The 21913-nt window shown below is 42.8% G+C and overlaps 1 protein-coding gene across 1 annotated transcript in view; it reads right to left on the reverse strand.

The window, feature by feature from the left end:
• Positions 1–6452: 6452 nt before the first annotated feature.
• Dlg2 (discs large MAGUK scaffold protein 2) overlaps positions 6453–21913 on the reverse strand; it is a 1516571-nt gene continuing 1501110 nt past the window's right edge. The window contains exons 22-24 of the mRNA XM_004632548.2: positions 18152–18261; positions 12964–13055; positions 6453–11124 (exon numbers count right to left, since the gene is read on the reverse strand). Coding sequence (XP_004632605.1) covers positions 11018–11124; positions 12964–13055; positions 18152–18261 — 309 coding nt within the window. The 3' untranslated portion in view covers positions 6453–11017. The remainder of the gene's footprint in view (positions 11125–12963; positions 13056–18151; positions 18262–21913) is intronic.

The following is a 21913-nucleotide window of genomic DNA, read 5'->3' on the forward strand; positions in this document are numbered from 1 at the left end:
GTCTTGTCTCTAGCCTCTTTGCAGGGAGTTTTGCTGAGGGGTTCTGCACTGGGCCTGCACTCTCACGTACTAGGCCTGCGCTCTGGGTCTATTCAGGATCCAGTGGCCCTAGGTCTTCTCACCTGACATGCTGGGCCTGTGCTCTGGGTATATTGAGTCCGATCTAGTAGTGAGACCCTGAACAACCTGTAGGCCCTTCCCTCAAATACAAAAAAGAAAAAAGAAAATGGAAAGATATATTCCTTGCTATTGGAAAGGAAGAACCAACCTTGTGAAAATAGCTATACTCCCAATATTATTATACAGATTCAATGCAATCTCAATTAAAATGTCATTAGTGTACCTCACATATCTACAAAAAAAATTCCTAAAATTCATCTGGAACAAGAAGACACCTAGAGTAACAAGAACAATCTGGGTAACAAAGGCAAGTTAGGAGGTATCACAATCCCTGACCTGAAATTATACTACAAAGCTACTGTGATAAAATCAGCATGCTACATGCTACTAACAAAAAATAGAGCAGAGGAGCAATAGAACAGATTAGAAGATGTAGACACAACTACAAGCATTCTCATATTCCTCTTGACAAAAGGGCCAAACATGGAAGAAAGATAGTCTCTTTAATAAATGTTGCTGGAAATACTAGCTTTCACATGCCAAAGACTTGAAACAGACCCATGGCTATCACCATGCACAAAACTTACAGTCAAAATGGATCAAAGATTTAAATATTAATACCGAAACACTAAATCTTCTGGAAGAGAAATTAGGCAGAAACCTTAAAGACACAGGGGTAGGTAAGGAGTTTATGAAGAAAAATCAAACTGCATGGGAAATACTTCAAAGAATCAACAATTGGGATCACATCTTCATGAAAAATTTCTGCATGTCAAAAGAAATCACCAACAGAGTAAAAAGAAAACCCATGAAGTGGAAAACAATTATAGCACACTGTCCTTCAGACAATGTTCTCCTATCTGTAACATATAAAGAATATTAGAAATTCAGGCCTCCAAAGTTCAAAGACCAAATGAAAAATGGGCATCTGAGATGAATATACGCTTGAGAAATGAGATACAAATGGCAAATAAATATATGAGAAATATTCAGCATCACTGGTCATTCAAGATATGTAAATTATTATTATTATTATTATTATTATTATTATTATTATTATTATTATTATTATTTTGGTGGAACCGGGGATTGAAAGGATATGTAAATTAAAACAGTGTTGAGCCACCATCTTAGACCAGAAAGAATGGCTATCATGAAGAAGTCAACCAATAACATGAGGCTGTGTGAGAAAAGGCTCCCCCTGGTGGTGGGAGTCCAGGCTGGTACAACCATCATGGAAATCAGTATGGAGATTCCTCAAAAAGCTATGATTGGCGGTCCCATTCAAGCCAGCTATTCCCTTCCTACATATTTTTCCAAAAAGGAAACTGAAATCATCGCACCACAGCAATATATGTGAGCCCATGTTTATAGCAGCACAATTTGTCATAGCTAATTCTTGGAAACAACCTATATGTCCATCAGCTGAGGAGTGGAGAAATACAATATAGTATTTTTACACAATGGAGTATTATTCAACTATAAAAAAGATAAATTCAAGGCTTTTATAGATAAATGGATTCAGGTAGACACTGGTAAGTGAAGTAAATCAGATCCATATATGCAAGTATTGTATTATCTCACTAGTGTGAGAACCTGAAAGAGCAATTAAAATCTAAAAGGTACAACAGACACTGAGAAAAGGAAGGAAATGTTTCAAAGAGGAGGCAAAACAGGGGTGAGGAAAAGGACAAATGAAAGAAGAAAATAAGATATATTTAGGTATATAGACAGAACAGTTTGGATAATTACATTGTTGACTTCTGCTGATCTTTTGAAAGGACCAGTTAATGTTAAAATTTTTTTTTTACTCTATTTTTTTTCTTTCTCCTTTGAATTTCTTATAACTTCTCTGTTACTTTTTTTTTGTTTGTTTAAACAAATCTTACATGTTTATTTCTGGTAATCTGAACAACTAAATTGAAGATAGCATCATGTAATACAACAACCACTGTTGAATTCCCATTACTTTGTTTAGTTTAATCTTGTATCATTTCTAATGCTGTTGTTTTTCTATCACTATTTTGTATTTTTTTTAAAAGTATAATAATAAAATCAGAGTAATACACATTTCCATGTTTTTAAATCAGTTCATTGATTTTAAATAGTAGTTATCATTTTATGTGATAGAAATTTCATGCTCTTCTAGTCATTTTTAGGTACAGATTGTCTTAACCAACAGCTACCTTACTGTGCTATAAGCAGGAAGAGTTAATTTCTCCCCTGTTTTGGTGCCTCGTACTTTATTTCTTTCCACTCTGTGCAGCGCCTTTCTCTCTGTAGTGCCCACTCTTCAACTCTATACTTCTGGCAGATCTACTTTTGAGTTTCCACAAGTGTGTGAGAACAGGTGACCTTGTCTCTCTGTATCTAGCTTATTTTGCCTAACAGAACAACCTCCAGTTTAATGTGTGCTGCAGCCTGTGACATTATTACTTTATGGCTGAATAATACTGTGTAGCTGCATCACATTGTCTTTATCCATTCACTAGTTGATGGCCTCTAAGGTTGTTTCCATTTCTTGGCTACTGTGCATGGTGCCGCAGTAAATGTGAGAGTGCACGTATCTTTTTGGTATAATGAGTTCATCTCCTTTGGATATATACTAAGTACTAGACTTGTTGGGCCATGACATTGTTTGTTGAGAAATTTTCACATTTTCCAGGATGTCTATGCTCATTTATAGTACCACAAACAGTGTGTGAGAATTCTTTCTTTGTATCCTTTCCCGCACTTGTCATTTCCCCCGGTGACAGTTATTCTAACTGGGATGAGATGATACTTCATCGTGGTCTTGACTTGCCTTTGCTAGGTCATTAGTGAGTTTGAGCATTTTTTTCATATACTTTGCTATACATAGTTCATGGTTGACATTTTTTTCTTTCACAACTTGAAAATATCGCTTCCTCTCTTCTGGCCTGTAAAGTCACTGCCGAGGCTTCTGAAGATGTGTGCTCTTATGTTAGAGAATCAGGCGCTGATGGCACTTGGGCTCATGGTAACAGCTGCTGTGTTCTCTGTGGTGCAATCTGTGGAGAAAACTGTGCCTGTGTCCTTTGGGGCAAGTGCAGGTGGCGCCAGTACTTGTGACTCCAGCAGATAGAGTCCCACGTGATAGGATGAGAAGAAGCTCATCCCTGGGGTGCTCAGGATGAGTGCAGGAGGTGCCTGGACCTGCCATATGGGTAGCTAAGGTATCGAGCCACAGGATGTGCTGGGAACTTATCTAGGTCCTCGGCACAGAGGTTGCTGAGGTTGCTGGTAACGATGGACTGAAGCTTGTGGAGTGCAAAGGGGACCTTACAGAAGCCCAGAAGTGTGAAGCTAGTGTCTCTGGGGCTTGAAGGATGGGTAGCTACTTTCCTAGAGTTCTGGGGTTCAGAAGATACCTTTCCAGGTCCCAGCAGACATGCACAGGAGATAGCCCTTTTGGCACCAGAAGCTGTATTCCTGTGTCCATGAGAGAAGACCTTCCCTAGGTTCTTTGAGGAGAGTACAGGTAGCATTTGGGCTTGTGGTGCAGGTCTTCATGTGCTCAGGGGTTCAGGATCTGCAGGAGACCTAGCCTAGTTCCCATGGGTTGAGCAAGGGTAATGCTAAGCTTTGTAGACTTGGTGTTTGTGGTATGGGACCTACAAGGTGTGGATAGAAACGTCTCTCATGCACGTGGGCACATCCTAGCAGGGCTGAGTCTTGTGCTGGTGTTTATGGTCCTAGAGCTGAAGGATGTGGGTGAGGCCTTACAATTTGAAGGAACAGGCTTGTGTGATGGAGGGGCGCTCTTCCAAGCTCCTGTAGGTCAGTGCAGGTGATGCAGGGTTTGAGGCACTGAGCACCACAATCCCAGGGCCTTGGAATCTGCTTTGAGATCTTTTTCAGCTCCAGAGATGGGTGAAGCCATACTTGCAGCAGCAGCAGCAGCCGCCACAGACCCAGGTTTGGGGGAGAAATTTCCCAAACTCCCATTGAAGGGATTTGGACTATGGTTATGGCAGCTGTTGGCTCTGAAGCTGTAGGATGCTGCTAGGGTTGTTCTTGCTCTGTGTCGTGTATACAGGCCAAAGGCTTTTGGGGTCTGGCTGCCAGTCCCCAAGGCAGGATGGTGCTTGGTAGTAGCTGCTGTAATAGCTTGGGTGAGACTCAATATGATTTCCTTATTTGGAGTAAAGCAGTAGTCCTTAGATAGCCCCACATCCCGACTGGATTTAAAGTGTGTGAGGGCTGTGGTCTCTCTTACCGTGAGGACTGCCGGTCTCCTGCTGTCATGGCCACTGCTAATACTTTCTTGGACACTTGTCTCAGAAGTGTGGAGTCCGCCAAGCTGGGGGTGAAATGGAAATTTACTATTTTTCCCCCCTCTAGGTTGCGGAGTCTCCACTGCTTCCTGTGATCACTGCCTTCAAACTACACTTTGAGTATTTCAGCAGCTTAGACCAGCTAAATGCTTTTGATGTGTTAGTTACGGTTGTGGAGCTAATAACTTGTGCTTCGATGTCTACAGTGACAGAACCATCAAAGTCAACAACAGTGAAGGTTCCCATCTGCTTTCTAGTTTGCAGTAAGGGAACCGAGACAACGGGTCTAGTGGACCTGCAGCTGACGTACGAGCTGCTCAGGCGGGCATGGCAGCAGGGCGAAAGGTCTGATGTTTGCTTTATCAGTGCTGGAGGGTCCCGAGTGGTGTGGGAAAGATGGCCTTTGTCACATGACAGCTTGCAGGGAGCTGGGCGCTGAGTTCATATCATAAATCAGATTCGCTTGTATTTTCCTTTTTGCCTTTGGCCTTGAACAGAATTTGCGCAGCTATTCTGCTTTTGTCTGTGCAAATGTGAACTAGGAACAGAGTCTGGACTTCTGCTGGAACATTCAAAGGGAGGTAAAGCCAGTCTGACGCTAGCAGTGGTGTCTTCTGAGGTGGCCCTAAGAGAAAAGTGAGTCGCAGAGAGCCCAAATGGGTGTGGGGAGGCCTGGTCCATAGAGGACATCCTCTCCTGTTTGTCTTCAAGATGGAGTCTGGTTGTGTTAAAAAAAAAAGTGGTTTGCTTCCTCGTAAACGCCCCTCTGCTTTGGGCTGTGGTAGGGCTTTTTGGTTCTGCCAAACAATGATGGATTCTGCGATGGTCACACAGACTATGGACCGGGGATGATGCGCTTTTCAGTGCTTTCAATAACCAACAGCTGACTATGCCACTTGTGCCACAGGCTTGTCACAGGGCTGTAGGCTACCTGTGTCCTTAAAAGGACAGAGGTGTGTGGTTGTACCTTTGGAAACAGCTATTTAAAAAGTTACATAGAAATGAAATCAGACACAAGGAAAATTCAAAAGCTCTTTTAGCCTCTCATTCCTCTGAATTGGAGGATTGGCATAATGGCGGATTTCTGACCCACTATCGAAGCCATTGTGGCATTTGTGTAGTGCTCCTGTGACATTAAGCCAGATAGAAAAGTGCAACTGTTGCATAACTGCTGATGGTTTTGGCCTGCGCTGGTCTTCCAGCCTGTCTTTTAAGCTGAGGGCTTTTGTTCACTGACCTAAACAAGGGACAGTCTCAGGCGCCCCCCTTCACTGGTGACACTGGTGGCTGCAGAGCTATCACCAACTAGCTAGGCTTCCCGCCTGGCTGGTCCAGTTGTATCACCAGTTATAATAAAGCGTGTTTCACAGAGATTCCTCTGATCGTAGCATTCCAGGACTTTCTTGGGAGGAATTTGTTTTGGCTTTTACAACTATGCTGTGTAAATGTATGATGAAGCAGATAATTATACAGGAGAATTTAGGACTGATCCACATGCCCAAACCTGATGTTCCTTATGTAATCAGATCTTTGGAGCTGGTATATTGTGGTCCCAAAGACATATGATATTGCCTCCCCACATCGTGCCTTTTTTGGTCTAAGAAAATTATTCTTAGTATTGTCTGTCATCTCACACTGTTGACCCTGGGAAATTAATTTTTCTGCATATATGTGTCTCTAAAAACCTATCTTTTACTACGTTGCTCACTTCTGGCAAAAAAATCACGATTAAAAATAGGTGAAATGGTCACCAAGTATTTAAAAACATGCAAAAGCACCGCTTGCGGTTCCTCTCAGCAGTGCCAAGATTTCTCAGAGCAAACCTATTGAGGCTGCACTTCAGCTCTGAGCTCAGGCAAAGGTGATAAAAATAGAAAGAAGGGGTTCTGTTCTTTATGAAATAAGACAAATTATGCTTTGGGAGAATATAATTTGCTATAAAGCATAAAAATGTTTTAATATTTATATCTTATAATAAAACCATGACATGTTTATAAACACTCTGTCCAGCATTTTTACAATGGGGGCCACCGCTGACATCAGGAAACGCAATAAATATTCACAGACACACTGAGTATGAAATATACATCTTGATTTTATAATTGTGTGTGCTTTATTTTTTACACAAATGGAATGGAAGTGTTGAATATTTACACTAAACAGGAGTGCAAGCCGTGCAGTGTCTCTGTAAACTCTAGCCCAGGCCAGGGTGACTCCCCTCCCCCTTGCCTGCACTGCAGCTTCGTGAAGACATCCTGTCAGAGAGAAGCACAAAATCGTCATATTGAAAGGGTCTAACAGGTACAATCTGGTGCACTCCGAAGTTAAGACACACTTAGGAAACACAAATTCAAAAAGGAGAGAAGAAAAGTTTGCCATCCCGTTGGGAGCGGACCTTACCACGTGGCTGTCTGTCCTCATGAGTTGATAGGGAGATACAGTACGGTGCTTTATTTTTAGCTGATCTTTGTCTCAGTCGTCTGCCTGTCTTACCCTGTCTTCAGCTGCTTCAGGAAACTGCACAGCTGTACAAGAAATGATTTCTGATGCACAGACTTCAGTGAGGAAGGCTATTTACAACTGGAGTGTGTGTCCAAGCATACTCACTCACACCTAGGGTACTCTGCGCACACGTGATACGCAGGCCATCCATGCCGTGTGGACGCAGAAACACAACGAATACCTACAGACTTCTGAAGGGAGTTTCCTGGAAAATAAGTTGTCACAGGAGGTACTCCACGTGCTCTAGGGAATTGATCCTTAGGAAATTCCCCCCTCCTCAAGAGTGACAAATTAGTACAATAAATTTAGGAACACTAGTCTGGGTCCTTAAATAATTTTGCAGGACTTGTAGGCAGGACCAAGACAGGAAAAGAGATATTTGTCACCAGCAAGTCCATTCAATCTCACCAGAGCAGTCACCAGCCAACAAGGAGAGGGGCTTCATGTGAAAATGGAAAAAAGGAAAAAAAAATCTCTCTCCAAACCAAGGTGATGGCATGGCTTTAATGAGAAGAGGTTTGCCATTAGAGTCACCATCGGGTCAGGGTCTGCCTGTGCTGAAAGGAAGTGTCCTCGGAGCTGGGCGGTGTTGGGCGCGGGCTCCTACGGGCCCAGGGAGGACAAGGGGCCTGGGTGCCCACAGAGCCCCAGCACGTGCATCCTCGCTGCAGGGCAGCGGTGCAGGCTGGCTCCGGGAGGGCCGGAGCTGGTCCAGGCCAGGGCCTTGTGCTCAGCTTTCCTTTCTAGGCTGAGCAGATAAGTGGTGACCCCGAGAAACTGTGTCATTAGTCCAGAGGATGGACGTACTGTCTGAGTGAGCCATGAGCCCTTATAGGATGAAACAGTGAAGCAGTTGGGTAGAGGAGCTCTGACACGTGGGAGCAGAGGGGGAGGGTAGGACAGGAAAGGAGGGGAAAAAGGAAGAGCAGAGCAGCAAGACAGAAACGAAAGGCAAAGGGCCAGCGAGACAGGGAGGGTGTGAAGGATCACGCAGCAAGATCGAGGAGTTCGGTAAGAGAGGAAGGATAAAAGGGGGGGGGAACCAGGAAAAAGGAACGGGAAGAGACACAGGGAGCGTTGTGGAGAAAGTCAAGGGGAAATCAGCGAGAGCCAGAGGCCTGGAGAGCTTTGTCCTCTGGCCCAGGGTCCTGCAGGGCTGGCAGTGGGGTCTCAGACAGTTCACAGAGGCACCGAGCGCAGCTTTGTACAGACAGACTTGCCAAGCGAAGAGAGCCAACCCGAGAATTTGGGGCTGGAAGAAAAGGCCTGCAATAAATGGCTGACAAATCCGATGGGAGGAGAGCAAAGAACAGGCGCCCCAGCGATCGGCCGGCAAGTTGGGTTTTAATTTTGGTAAAGCTGTGACCCCCGTGGTGCTACACATTGTACCAGAGCATGAAAAATAGCACCAGTGACACGATCTGGCACTTTTCTGAAAGGGCCCAGCATGTGAAGGTGACCTTGCGCCCCCAGCAAGCCTTCAGATTGGAGAAAGCTCCGGACAAAGTTTGCAGTGTTAGCACCAGTCTGGCCCCAGGCTCCAAGCACGTTTGCGCCAGATGTAATCTGGGTAATTTGCGGACCGTTTCCGGGCAAGTCATCACATTCGCTGCAAAATACACCAGCTCCCTGGAGCCTTAGAGACCTCAATGCTGGGAAGCACGAGACTACACAACAAATGGAGGTGTGTGTTCTCTAGGAAAAGACCCTCTCACCAATCTGCTTGGTGATTCTTCAAGCAAATATATATATGTCTATATTTATATAAATATACATAAAAATCAGTGCAAATGCCAATTCTAATCCAGAAGCATCTACACTAGGAAAATAAAGAATTGAATTACTACAAATCCAAGGGTTGGTGGTTCAATTTGATTGTACTTAGCCACGGCAATACTATTAAATGGAAAAGCACATCACACGACCCAAGAAAACGTCTACTCATTAGTGACAGTCCTCTAAATAAAACGATTGCATGCTCAGTTGAGAAACCAAAGAAGTTATCATGGTGGCCTAAAAATAGAGCGGGTATCAGGAGTGGCATTCTGGTGGCAGAAAGCTTCTGGGAGCAGTGCTGGGGAAAGCTGGGCTTGCCCTGAGCCTGGTGAGCTGCAGGTGCGGACACATCCTTAGCGTTCGGAGCACTCTACGGACTCTGCAAATTTAGCTTTCCGCGGAGGGAAAACGCACTGCTAGTCCTTGCATCAGAATGGCAGAGGCGGCCTCAGGACTAGAGGGTGATAAATAATTTTGCGTTTTTGTATTGGTTTTGGTGACTGCAGACAATGGTGCTATAAGATGGACAACCCTTGTTTTTGGAAAGAGACTGATTTTCGGGCTCCAGTGTTCTAACGTGAAGCAGCCCCATCACTCCTGATGGCTCTGTCTGTCTTTCTGCCCCAGCCTCCTGCTGGCGGCTGCACAGTGTAGCAGAAGGCCTGCCAGGTCTTGGGATACCCCAAAAATAAGGCGATGGGGCTTAATCTGGGTGTGCGTGAACCCCAGAATTGAGTGGTTATGAGTATCACTGAAAAGTCTCTCTTCAACCCCATGGGCAAAACCAATGCTGATGTCACTATCAGCTCTAAAGTGGGAAACTAACGCTTCTGTTTCAGTTTATAGGCGTTGGGAGGTTTCTTTTTAGAATCATCATTATAATAATTGTTGAAAAATAAACTTGGTCCAGGTGCAGCCTTGAGGCGGCCGGTTCTAGTGGCTGAGCTCACGGCCATGAATTGTCTTTCTGGCTCTCTTTGCTCTACACACTGAAACAAAAAGCCTGCATGCCTCACCCTCAACCAGATGCTTCTCTCTCTTCCTCAAAGATATGGTACATCTTGGACAGTTCTCCCACGGCTCTCAATCCAACTCTGGGTAGCACAAAACTCTCTACTCTGTGGAACAAAACAGTGACCCCAATGACTCACAGTTGGCCAGACTACTAAATGATCCTTTAAGAATTATATGCAAGTCACTAGGAACAAAGTGACCTATTTGCATGGTAGGGTCAAGTTGTTTGGAGAAAAACAAAAGCTTCCTTTATGTCACTTGCATGAATTTGTGTCTCAAGAGCCGTCAGGTTAAAAATATAAGAATCAAATGTCTTCCAAAAATATCCATGAGGGCAACTCATTAAGGGATGTGCTTCGTAAGAGTGTCACTAGTGTGCCAGGGGACCACGGGCGCTACATGAGGGCGAGGTCTGTGGCAGACTCGGAAGGAATTTAGGCGCTGTCAGTGGATCATTGGCAACAAAGGGGGAGTGCAACTTTCGGCTCTCAAATTTGATCATCTGATAGTGCATACAGTCAGTCTTTCAATGAATTCGTCTTTACAAAATATTTCACAAAACTTTTTTAACCTATAGAAATTTGTTTCTATACATTTAATATATTTTTATTGTATAAATTATTCTCATCTTTAGTGCCTTCTTTCAGTCTATAAATGGCAAAATAGACAATCACCGATCATGAAGCTAACCCCAGGTAGAATCCCCTCCTTGGTAAGGTTAGTCTCCATACACTTGTGAATTTTATGAAATGCTCGTCTTTGAAGATGCCAGTCAATGCAACTACACCAATATCCTTCCCTGATAGCATGTCGTCTCCAAAAGGACTCTTTGCTTTTTCCTTCTTTGTTCCTTTGCTTGTTAAGAAATCAAAGGATGTGCATAGTTATAAAATTCAAAGTGTACCAATTACAGATGTGGGTAATGGGAAAGTGGTGAGGTTCAAGTGCTGGCAACTTTTCTTTAAAGCAAAAACACAGAGAGCTCAGCAGCTAAATCAGCTCTGGACATCTGCTGGGGCGAGGACCTCGCCCATGTCTTGGGCACAGAGCCCATCAGAGGTTCATCCCTACACCTGGAACTTTCAGCAAATCGTAGCCTTCCTGTATACTGCAAAGTCTTTTCTGTCCCACCCTGTGGCCCCTCCGTTTCCTTCATGGCTTCACACAGTTTGTGTTGTACATTCATAAGAATTCACATTGACTGCAAAAACATAAATGCAACAAAAACATAAAAGCCTCCAAGTAGTGTATTATATATATTTTGTTCTTCTAAATGCTCTTCTGTCATTGTCAGAGGCACCGTAGCTAAATTATAACCTTTCTTTTGAGGGAATCCAGATGAAAGGCCCGGATTGCTCTTCAATAGCAAGCTTGCATTGGTTGTATATATCTTCTAAGGTGTCTCCTTGGACAATAGCTGCAACAAGAGCCAACAGACCTGGAGTTAGGAATCACTGCCTGGTGCAGCCAGCAAACAATAGACACTTGGGGGCGGGCAATGCCTACGGAAGCTTGAGGTCCTTTTTCATCAGGAGGAAAGTGCAGAAAATTCATGTATGCAAGGCATGTCAAGGATTTTTAAAACTGCTTCTAGAGCATGTTCTAGATCAGTAATAAATGTATCACCATCTTTGTACTTTGTGCATTTGTGTGTGGTTGTGCTTGATGGGTAACTCATTTAACAACTCCTTTGAAGCAAGCACAGGAGCAAAGCATCGAAATTTCAGGCTGAGAGCTTCCTATGTAGTAGCGAGACATCCCTAGAGGCTCTTGCTTTACTTTTATTTCTTTTATTATTTTTAAAAAATCTTTTGGAAACACGGTCTTGCTACATAGTTCAGGCTGGCCTTGAGTTCACTTTGGAACCCAGGCTGGTCTCGAACTTGCAACGATCCTCCTGCCTCAGCCTCCAAAGTGCTGGGATTACAGACATGTGCCTCCACATCCAGCTTTTACTTACCTTTGAGCACAGATAGAAGTTCAGAGGTTTTTGACAGAGGAAGTAATGAAGAGTTTTAGAGAAAACTTCAGTTAATCTCTCCAGTCCCTAAGATCTTTTGGAGGAAATCATTCCATATATTCTCTAACTAATCGGGTAGATTCAGATTTCTCTACATAGAGCTATTTATACTGAGAATACTGGATGATTACTACTTGTAAGAAAGATATTAGAGGAAACATAAACTTCTAGGTTGTGAATTACCTAATACAGCAGGCGGTTGGAATAGATTTAAATACATTTCACTCTTTCCATTGAACAAAAGCTATGTAGTAGGCAGATCTCCAAAATATATTAGTACTACTCATAACTCTAAAGCTTAAAAATAAATTGCTATCGAAACATCATTTAAATCTTCAAAAACAGTCCTCAGACTACATCAATTATAATAATTCATTCCTGAGTAAAAAGAATCACTAGTTGGAATGTACATTGTTTGGATTTTCCTACCTGAATGCTCTTTTAAGATGAAACATAACTCACATTTTAGTTATTATTAGATGCTCTAATATCATTCAATTAAAAATATTTACAACTGCTATACTGCTGACATTTTCTGTATTAGGAGTAAGATTAAAAAGTAAAATATCTAATTTGATAATAGGTAATACAGGAGGAAAGCTCTTATTTTTGAACTAGTGAAAATAAGTTAAAGCAAATTCTACAAAGTTTGATCAGTTTCTCTGTTTCATCAGTGACAGCCTTTAGGAAAGAGGGCTTAAGGCCTATAGCAAAGAAAAATTATTGTTTTCGTCCCAACCTTCATGTTTCCCAAGAAACACGTGAAAAGGAAAGAAAAGGCTTTGTGCTGAGACTCTTCAGAGTGCAGGGACCCACGGGCAGCATGTGTGGTCCAGGGTGGAAAGGCAGAGCCAGGTCTGTCCAGGGGGAGGACACAGGTCCTGAGGGTGCTGCTCCAGGGCTCCTGCTGCTATGTGTTCTAAGCCCGACTGGTTTCTTTCCAGATCCTCGGACATGATCAGGGAGACGGCACGAGGTAGCCGCGCCTAACACCTCCGGGACAGCAGGAGATAACTCAGGGGCATCCGGCCCTCCCGGGTTTTGGTAGGGCTAGCGGACCCTGAGCAACAGTTGTATCTGAACTCAGAGGAGAAAGGACCCAGAGCTCTGAATCAACTGGGGACAGAGAACAGAAGCGTAAAACAAATATTAGGGATTCTCTACAGGGAGGATTTCCCAGCTCTGGAGACAGACACCTGAGCTCCTTTCTCGCAGTACAGGGTGAGGAGACCTTACCTGTAAAATATTCTCCAAATTCTTGCTCTAGTTTAATTGCTCGATCGTAAGTTTTCTTGGCTTGTTCCTCCGTCAGACGCTTATTCATCTCCCTGGGGAAATGAGGATTTCGGCTTTAGAACACAAAGGGAACATACCGGATCTCTGAAAATAAAAATCCACGGCAAGACGGAATCCACGCGAGTGTAGTTGAATCTCGGCAGTGGCTTCCTTTATTCAGCACTCCTCAGGTGCTGGGCCACTTCAGCTACCAGTGCTCTCTGCAGGGAGCGCCCTCCCGAAGGGCCCCTCACTCGACTGAAGTGGGGCTGCTCGTCTTAGGATGTGCTGTTCTGGGTGGGTCTCTATTCTGTCCCCTGCGGTACCCTCGAGTAGAACTGAGCTGCTTCTGTGGCAGGTGGCAGGTATCTGCTCATCTGTCCCTTGGGGTTTCCACTTTTTCGGTATCAGTGGTTCTATTTTCTTGTGGGATCTGCACTTTAAATCTCGGCTCTCCCGTCTAAACTTCACTGGATTTTATGTGGAATTGAAGAAAATGTTCCAGGGATGGTCCGAGGCAGGGGGAGCAGGTGGAGGGAAAGGTCTTGGCTCCTCCGGCTCCTCTTGAGCCCTGACCTTACAGAGACCTCTGCCGTCTTGCCTGCTTGCTGTCCTGCAAGGGCTACAGTTTACCCTCTACGTACACTGTCCAAAGCGTTACAGAAACTAGGGCAGCCTCCTTAGCATCGCACGGGCTAAGGAGCTGCTCCACAGCGCTCCCCATCGACTTTTGCTGGGGAGGAGGCACGCCTACGGCAGCAAGCACTCTGAACTACTTCTGTTTTTATGACCAAATAAAAGGCAAAAGACTTGCCGAGGGAGGACCAAATTAAAAGAGACACAGAATATGTCAGAAACAGTAGACTGTCAAGGAGGCTCTAATGAAGTAACCCAGTCAAACAGTGAGCCAGGATGAAGGAGCTCGAGATCAAATATTTTCTACTTTAATAGGCACAAGCGCTCGGTAGGCTAGAAAGAATTGCTTGTACTGTTCTAAAGCACAGTAGAACATTATCATTGGACATTATAAAATAATGTATGTGAAAAATTTGAATGCTTCTAACCCAGAAGTGATGCACACGTAAAGTGACAGTTACAACAGTTATCCTGATCTGATCAATAACACCATATTTGTGTGTTAAAACTGTACTCAATACCCTCTGCATATGGGTATTTACTATGGGTCAATTAAAAACAAAATGAATAAACTCTAAAGCCTGCTTTGTTTATGGTAGGAGAACGAACGATAAAGGAATTATGCCTAGGGCTATCTGTCTCTTTCTGTCAACAATTGTTCTATCAACTGTGTATAAATGTTGAATCATTGTAAGATTATTTAAACTTAACCTAGCCTTAGGGACATGCCAAGGTGAGAGAGAAATGGAATATTTTCTAATGCTAAGACCAATTTATGATTTGCAGCCAGTGGTATAGCTTTGTTCTACCATGGCCTCTAGCTTTTTTTTGTTTGTTTGTTTGTTTTCAGTACCGGGAATTGAACTGAGGACCTTGCACTTGCAAGGCAGGACTTGTGCTGCTGAACTACATCTCCAGCTCCTCTAGTTGCTCATCAAAGTCCAGCCAAGTGAAAATATTTCAGTTGGCCCATCAGAATGCCTCTTTGGTGCATGTAGAATTTCTGAAAGTATCACTGCCTTGTATGCCACCTGGAACACCAGAGACTGAGGTCAGAATATGTGCTATTAGTCAACCCCCTTTCCAGTTCCGGTCTGTGTCATGCACCCGTAACCCCAGTTAATTCAGGCTGAGGCAGGAGCACAGCAGGCTGGAGGCCAGTATGGCACTTTGGCACAATCTTGTGTTCAAGTCAAATAAAAAAGAGAAGGGGTGCCTGGTATGCAGCTCGGTGGTAAAATACTTGCCTGGCTAGCATGCCTGGGGTCCTGGGTCCAATGTCCAGTGTGTTCACAAACAAAACCTCAAAACCCCACCTCCCCCATCGCTCTGCTACACGTGCCCTTGATTTCATGCTCCTCTGAAGCATCGGTTAGGTATGCACTAATATGCTCTGTGCGCTGATGCGGACCCCGCACTGGAGAAATGCTGTGTGTGATGATGTATCAAGGTCTAAATGTGACAGCTGCCATGCTTTGTTCCAGCTGACCTAGCACTCGCTTCTTCCCAGGGAATGCGCAATCATGCCAACTTTGCTCGCAAAGGGACAGCCTGAAGTAGAGTGAGCCCTAGACACGCAGCATTAGTAACGGGATCGCGGTGTTCTGTCATCATCACTACCCTGGGGACCCACGGATGCAGCTGCAGCCACTGCGTCAGCTTCACCGACCTCATTGTGGAATCAGCCTTCAACATGCCTAATGTTTCCTTGGTGCTAAGTAGCTGTGTCAGTGCCTGAAGGCTGAACCGAGTGAGGTGCCTGACAGTTGTGGAAGGGTGGGGGGGCCCTCCTCCCAAGCACCGGATGGGGCTGGCTCCGCTTGTCCTGCTGGACCAAATGCATCACTGCTGTCGCTTTTTGAGGCCCCTCTTCCTCAGGAAACCATTTTTCCTATTGTGTGCTCACAGTGTACAGCTTCCTTTCTCTGAAATAGGACCTGAAGATGCTGCTCCCAAGAGGTGAGGGGCACTTCTTCATCTTTCTATTAATGTTAGCATCACATCTAATACTTGCATAATGCAGCTTATTAGTACAGTGTGGATGACTCTTCAGAGAGGCATCAAATCAAGGGCAAATATACAATAGATGTGTGTTTTTTAGGGGATAACTAAGGATTGACTCCAGCACCTCAAGCATGCTAGGAAGTGCTCTACGACTGAGCTAAATCCTGTCCCAACAGCCTTTTAACTTTTATTTTGAAACAAGGTCTTGCTAGGCTCTTTAGAGATTTTTTTTTTTTTTTTTTGTATTTTTAGGGAAGGGTCTGCAGGGTGTTCAGGGTCTTACTACTAGATTGGACTCGTAGTGATCCGCCTGTTTATAGCCTCCCAAGACCTGGGATTATAGGCGAGCGCCACCAGGCCCAGTCTCAATTGCCATCTCAGTGTGCCCCAGGGATGGGGCCGGCATGGCAGGCCGGGGGATTGAACCCCGGGCCCCTGTGCCTGCTTGCAGGTGTTTTAATCTGCTGAGCTATTTGGCCGGCCCTCTTTAGAGATTATTAATCACTTGACAAAATGGAATGTGTGGTTGCTTAGCTCACTTTGTGCACTGCCCTCCAGTTTCCCTGATATGGAGAAATCCAATGCATCCCATTTGACTAATAATACTTAAAATTACTATTTTATCAATACATGTTTTCACATGCCAATCCTGAGAAAAGTTCTTTGGTATAGCTTAATATCTAAATTTATTTATTTATCTTAATATCTAAATTTAGTATAATTTAATGTCTAAATTTAAGGATGATAACAGTGACCTCCCAATTTTATTTCCTCATCCTGGTAAAAGACCTGTGTCTGACTTTTATTTACAGAAATATATTTTGCTCTTAAGATATTTCACTGGCAATTTCCCTACAGAACAAATATGTGTTTAACTATTGTAGTCTGCTTTTCTCGTTACTGCAGTTAGCTTTGTTCTTTTATCCTCAGAAGATACCAGAAGAGAACAGGTAGCTAATCTCTTGGGCAAATAATTGCTTCGAACTTTGAGCTGAAATAATTTCCCCTTCTTTGGTTTTTCTGCAGACATGGCTCACCAGCATATCCTATTGGCTCACTCTTGAACCCTGTCAGTGCCCTTGAGAGGCCAACTGGACGCAGTATTTACTCAAGCTTAAGGTAGAGACAGCTGGCATCGCCACTGGAGCTCTCATGGAAAACATGAGGCTTTGCATTTTCGAATAAGATGACATTAATCCTTTAGACTTTTTTTGTGTGTGTCCAGCTCAGACTGCCCTGGGGGTGGGGCTGGCGCAGCATGTGGTGCCAGAGATTGAACGATAGCTCCTGTGCTTTGCCTAAGCAGGCACTTTGGACTGCTGAGCTATCTCGCCAGTCTCTCAATCCTTTAAAAATAGAATAATTTTCTATCTTTTATAGTAGCAATGACTGCTACTTATTGCATATTCCATACCTAAGACTGTAAGAAGGACTGCTCAGCTATGACTCTGTGGTTTAACCTTTATGTTAGCTCTACATGGTTTGTATTGATGGCAGGTAGAGAGGTGAGGAACTGAGCCTTAGAGAGGGCAGGTGCTTTGCCCAAAGTTATGGTAACGATCATCGGCCAAGCAGAGAACCAAACCCAGCCCAACCAATTTGCAGGTCTCTGCTTGGGCCACCTTTATTCGGCTATCATTCCCTACTGTACTTGCACTCTGTGTGGGAGCTGCTTTATGACTTTACAGTCAGATCTTGAATATCTGCTCCATATGTGCACTGACTTTTAAGGGAAAGCTCTTTCGAAGCTCTTTGGGAAAAGGAAAAATAAGAAAAATCTGAGTCATGAGTTTTCCTCCTGTTCATAAATGCGCACAGACGCAGAGCTGTAGGCCTAAGTCATTGGTGGGGAACTGGTAGCATCTTATCACTGAAAGCTCTACGCTTGCCATTGGTTGTCTAACTTACAGATGTTTTGTCATCATATCCCTAAGTCTGTAAGCATGGTCTATACATGTTATGAAATTTTAATTTAAAATTATCAAAATGCTATTACAGGACAAAATCAAATGCCAATGGAAAAACATTAAAATATCATCAGCTCCCGCTATAAAAATTTTACCTGTTTAAAAAAGAGATTGACCTGTGAAATGGTTATCCAAAGTAAGAGATAACTCAAAGAAAATCATCTCATCATTTGGAAAACCAAACCAATGACAACAACAAACTGACCACAAAAACACAAACCATACAACACAACAAACCAAACAAAATCAAGCCAAGCTACCCACAAAGCAAACGAGAGTCAAAACTAAAACCAACTTGTGAAATAAAAAAAAAAGAACCAAGAAACATCAGTGAAGATATTTTAATAACTACTTCTATGCCTACCAGCTCCAACTTTGGTAATGTATTTTTAAACATTCCAAATATATTTTTAAACATGGAATGTTTAAAAATTAGCAATGCCATTTCATATTTGTAAGCATTGTGACCAAGGCCTGTTGACAATATGCTGTGTAAGAGGAAAAAAGAATGAGCCAGACGAGGCTCCAGTCCCCCCACTTACATCAGAGGCTCCAGAGACTTGGGCTTTATGAAGATGGCAATGGGGTAGAGCTGGGCCACTTGTAGCCGCTTGATGGCATTTCCTGATACGTCTAGTATACAGTGCTTGCCCTGGAAGAAAGAAAAGTATGAGATTAACTCTGAAAGAATGGCCAGAATGTGTGTTTTTCAGCAAATGCCATCTATTTTAGTAGTACGGCTCTAGTACGCCCGGAAACTGAGAAGTGTGATGCCTCTACTTGGCTGCTTTTTCTCAAGACCACTCTGGCTATTTGGAGTATTTTGTGTTTCCATCTGCATTTAAGTATTTTTTTCCCAGTTTTTGAGGAATGTCATTGGTATTAAGATGGGAATTGAATGTCACTGGTATTATGATGGGAATTGCACTGAATCTCTAGATTGCTTTGGGTAGTACAGATGTTTCTACAAGATTAGTTCTTACAGTCCTTAAATTTCATCAGTGTTTTGTAATTTTCACAGGAGAGATTTTTACTGACTCTGTTAAATTTGTGCCTATGTTTTTTTCTTTTATGTAGCCATTGCAAATGGGATTACTTTCGTGATTTCATTCTCTGCAAATTCATTATAGGTGCGTAAAAAAACTGATTCTCATGTGTTGGTATTACATCCTGCTTTGTTAACTTTGCTTCTGCAGTTTTTTGGTGGAATCTTTATGTTTTTTTAATATAAAACATTATATCAGCTGCAACAGAAATAGTTCAATTTGTCCTTTTCTGATATTTAATGCTTTTATTTCTTTTTCTTGCCTAATTCCTGAGTGTAAAACTTCAGGCACTACTCTGAGTAACAGCATGGAGGGAGTAGACACCTTTTGTTTATTCCTGATCTCAGAGGAACGGTCATCAGATTTCCCTTTTTCAGTAGCCAGTAGGCTATGGGTTGACCAAGTCTATCCTTTATGATCTTGAGGTATATCCTTCTATAAAACCAGCTTGGAATAAACAGTGAATGATTTTTTTGATGAGCGTTAAATTCAGTTTACTAGTTTCTATTTTTTTGTTTTAAAAACAAATTCTCACTATATTGATTGTCAACTGACAGTTTCAGACAAGATGGTCATTATATTTGCCAGGCTTATTAATATTTTTATTGAGAAATTTTTCAACTATGTTTGTCAGGAATTTTTCATAATTTTGTTATGTCTTTCTCTGGCTTGGTAATGGTAAGACATGCTGACCACAGAGTAAATTTGGAAGGATCCTCTCCCTTTATATTCAGGAATAGTTTGAGAAGGATGGACATTGACTCTTTTTTTTTTTTTTTTTTCATTTTAGCAGTTTTTAATTAAAAATTGCACACGGGAGGACTTTATTCCTGCATCTTCTCAATCATTTCTCTCTTTATTTGCCTTTTTCCTTTCCTGCTTGGCGAGGCTTGGTGTTCTGTTCCAGGATCTTTTTGCGGCCTTTGTCTAGTTTTAGCTGGTGATAACTACCTCACTGGGGTGCATGCCCACATGGACAGCTGTGCCATTTGCCTTTTCCCGCTGCCCCCGTGCAGTGTAGACGATATACTTCTTCCTGTAAACCTGGACTACTTTGCTGATCTGCTGACCTTTGGTACTGAGGTGTTTTTTTTTTTTTTTTTTTTTGGCGTAACCTGGGATTGAATTCGGGTGCTTGTGCTTGCCAGGAAGCACTTATTCCATTGAACCATCTCCCTGATCCTCTGCTGACCTTTATACTGTCCTTGCACAACCTGAACTTCATCATCCTTTTGGATAGGCATACCGCAAACACTGTATTTCTGTCTCAGCTCCTTGGAAAGAGGAGAAGACAATTTTTCTGCCTATGTGGGAAGGTGCATTGAAATGCTTTTTATGGTTTTTGCTTTGGTCCAAAGTTACAGAAGGATTATGCTTTGTTTTGGCAGGCAGGCGCGTGTGCTGCTGTGCTGTATTTCCAGCCCCCAAAAGCCTTTCAATGGGCTAAAATGGCCCGCCGCGACTCTAGTCATGGCTGCAAGAGGGAACGACATTGATTCTTTAAAAAGTTGATGCATGTAGCGGTGAAATCAAATGGGCCTGAGCTTTTCTTTTTTCGGAGATTTTTAATTGTGATTTGGTGTCATTACTTATTGATTCAGAATTTTTTTAATTTTTATTTATGTGTGTGTGTGTGTGTGTGTGTGGCCAGCTCAGCCCAGCAGGGGGCGGGGCTGGCTGGCATGTGGTGCTGGGGGATTGAACCGTGGTCCCTGTGCTTTGCTAAGCTTGCTCCAAGTAGGTGCCTTAGACCACTGAGCCATCTCACCAGCCCGATTCAGAATTTTTATGTGTTCATGGCTTCATTGTGATAGGCTATGCATGTCTGGAAACTTGTCTCTATCTTACGAATTTTCCTATTTGCGAGCATGTCATTTTCATAATAATCCCTAATGGTCTTTTTTATTTCTGTGGTCTGAGTTCTAATGTCCCTTTCTCGTCTCTGATTTTATGTGTTTGGGTCCTCTCTTTTTTTCTGGTGAGCTTAGGTAAAGGTTTGTCCTTTTTTAATCTTTTCAAAAGACCTGGTTTATGTTTGGTCTTAGTCTCTGTTTCTAGAGCTTTATTTTCCTTCCTCTACTAATTGGATTGGTTTATCCTTGCTTTTCTAAATCTCTGAGATGCATCATTAGGTTGTCTATTTCTGTATTTTTGATGTAAGCACTTACTGCTGTAAGTTGCCCTTGGTACTGCTTTTGCCAAGCCCCATGAACTTGGATGTGTTGTTTCCATTTTCATATTTTAAATTTCCCTCCTGACTTTCCCATTGGAAAGGATGCTGTTTTGTCTCCAGGTACTTGTGCAATTTCTAAAATATTTTTTGTTATTGTTTTGCTTTGTTCCATAGTAATCAGAATAGACATGGGACATGATTACAATTGTTCTCAATTTGTGAAGACTTATATATTGTCCATTTTAGAGAAAGTTCCACGTGCTGATCAAAAGAATGTTTATACTACAGCTGTTGAATGGGTTGTTCTGTAAATAGGACGTTCTGATTTATAGTGTAGTTTAACTTTGTTTCTCTGTTGAATGTTTTTTTGGGGGGGACTCTGGATGAGCTACCTACTGATGAAAGTGAGTGGTAAAATCCTCACTATGATTGTTTTGGGGTCTAATTCTCCCTTTAGATCTAATACTGTTTATTTTACAAAATTTTACAAAATTGCCTGAGCCTCCCAAGTGTGGGATTATAGGAATGTGTCACCATGTCCAGCTCTGTCTTTGTGCTTTTTCTTTTTCTTTCGCGGAACCGGGGATTGAACTCAGGCCCTTGCGCTTGCCAGGGATGCGCTTATTCCACTGAGCCATCTCCCAGCCCCTGTGCTTTGATTTTCCTCCCTTATGTGTTTACATTTTTGGTGTGATTTATACTGTCATACTGTTAGTGATCTTGAACTTCTGAATGTCAGAGTTCTTCAGTCATATTTTTTTTCAGGTTGGTCTGGTGGTCATTATTTCTACCAGTTTTTTTTTTTTTTTAGAACTTTTAAATTTTTTTGCTACATGTTAGGTATACATAATGATAACATCCAACACAGGGAATTTGTACCTGTACATGATACATTTTGTTGCTCCTTTTATTCCCATTCCCCTCCCCTTCTTTCAACCTCTCTTCCTCTGCTTATTTGCAAAACTTTTTTTCCATGTTTCCTTCTATTCTTTTCTTCCTTTTCTTTATTCCCTTTCCCCCTCACCCTCCTTTGTTCCCCTATCATTTGGACCTTTTGTTCCCATTTCCCAATATCTATGATACAT

Source organism: Octodon degus, unplaced genomic scaffold (genome assembly GCF_000260255.1).
Source record: "Octodon degus isolate 3935 unplaced genomic scaffold, OctDeg1.0 scaffold00049, whole genome shotgun sequence".
Taxonomy (NCBI): Eukaryota; Metazoa; Chordata; class Mammalia; order Rodentia; family Octodontidae; genus Octodon; species Octodon degus.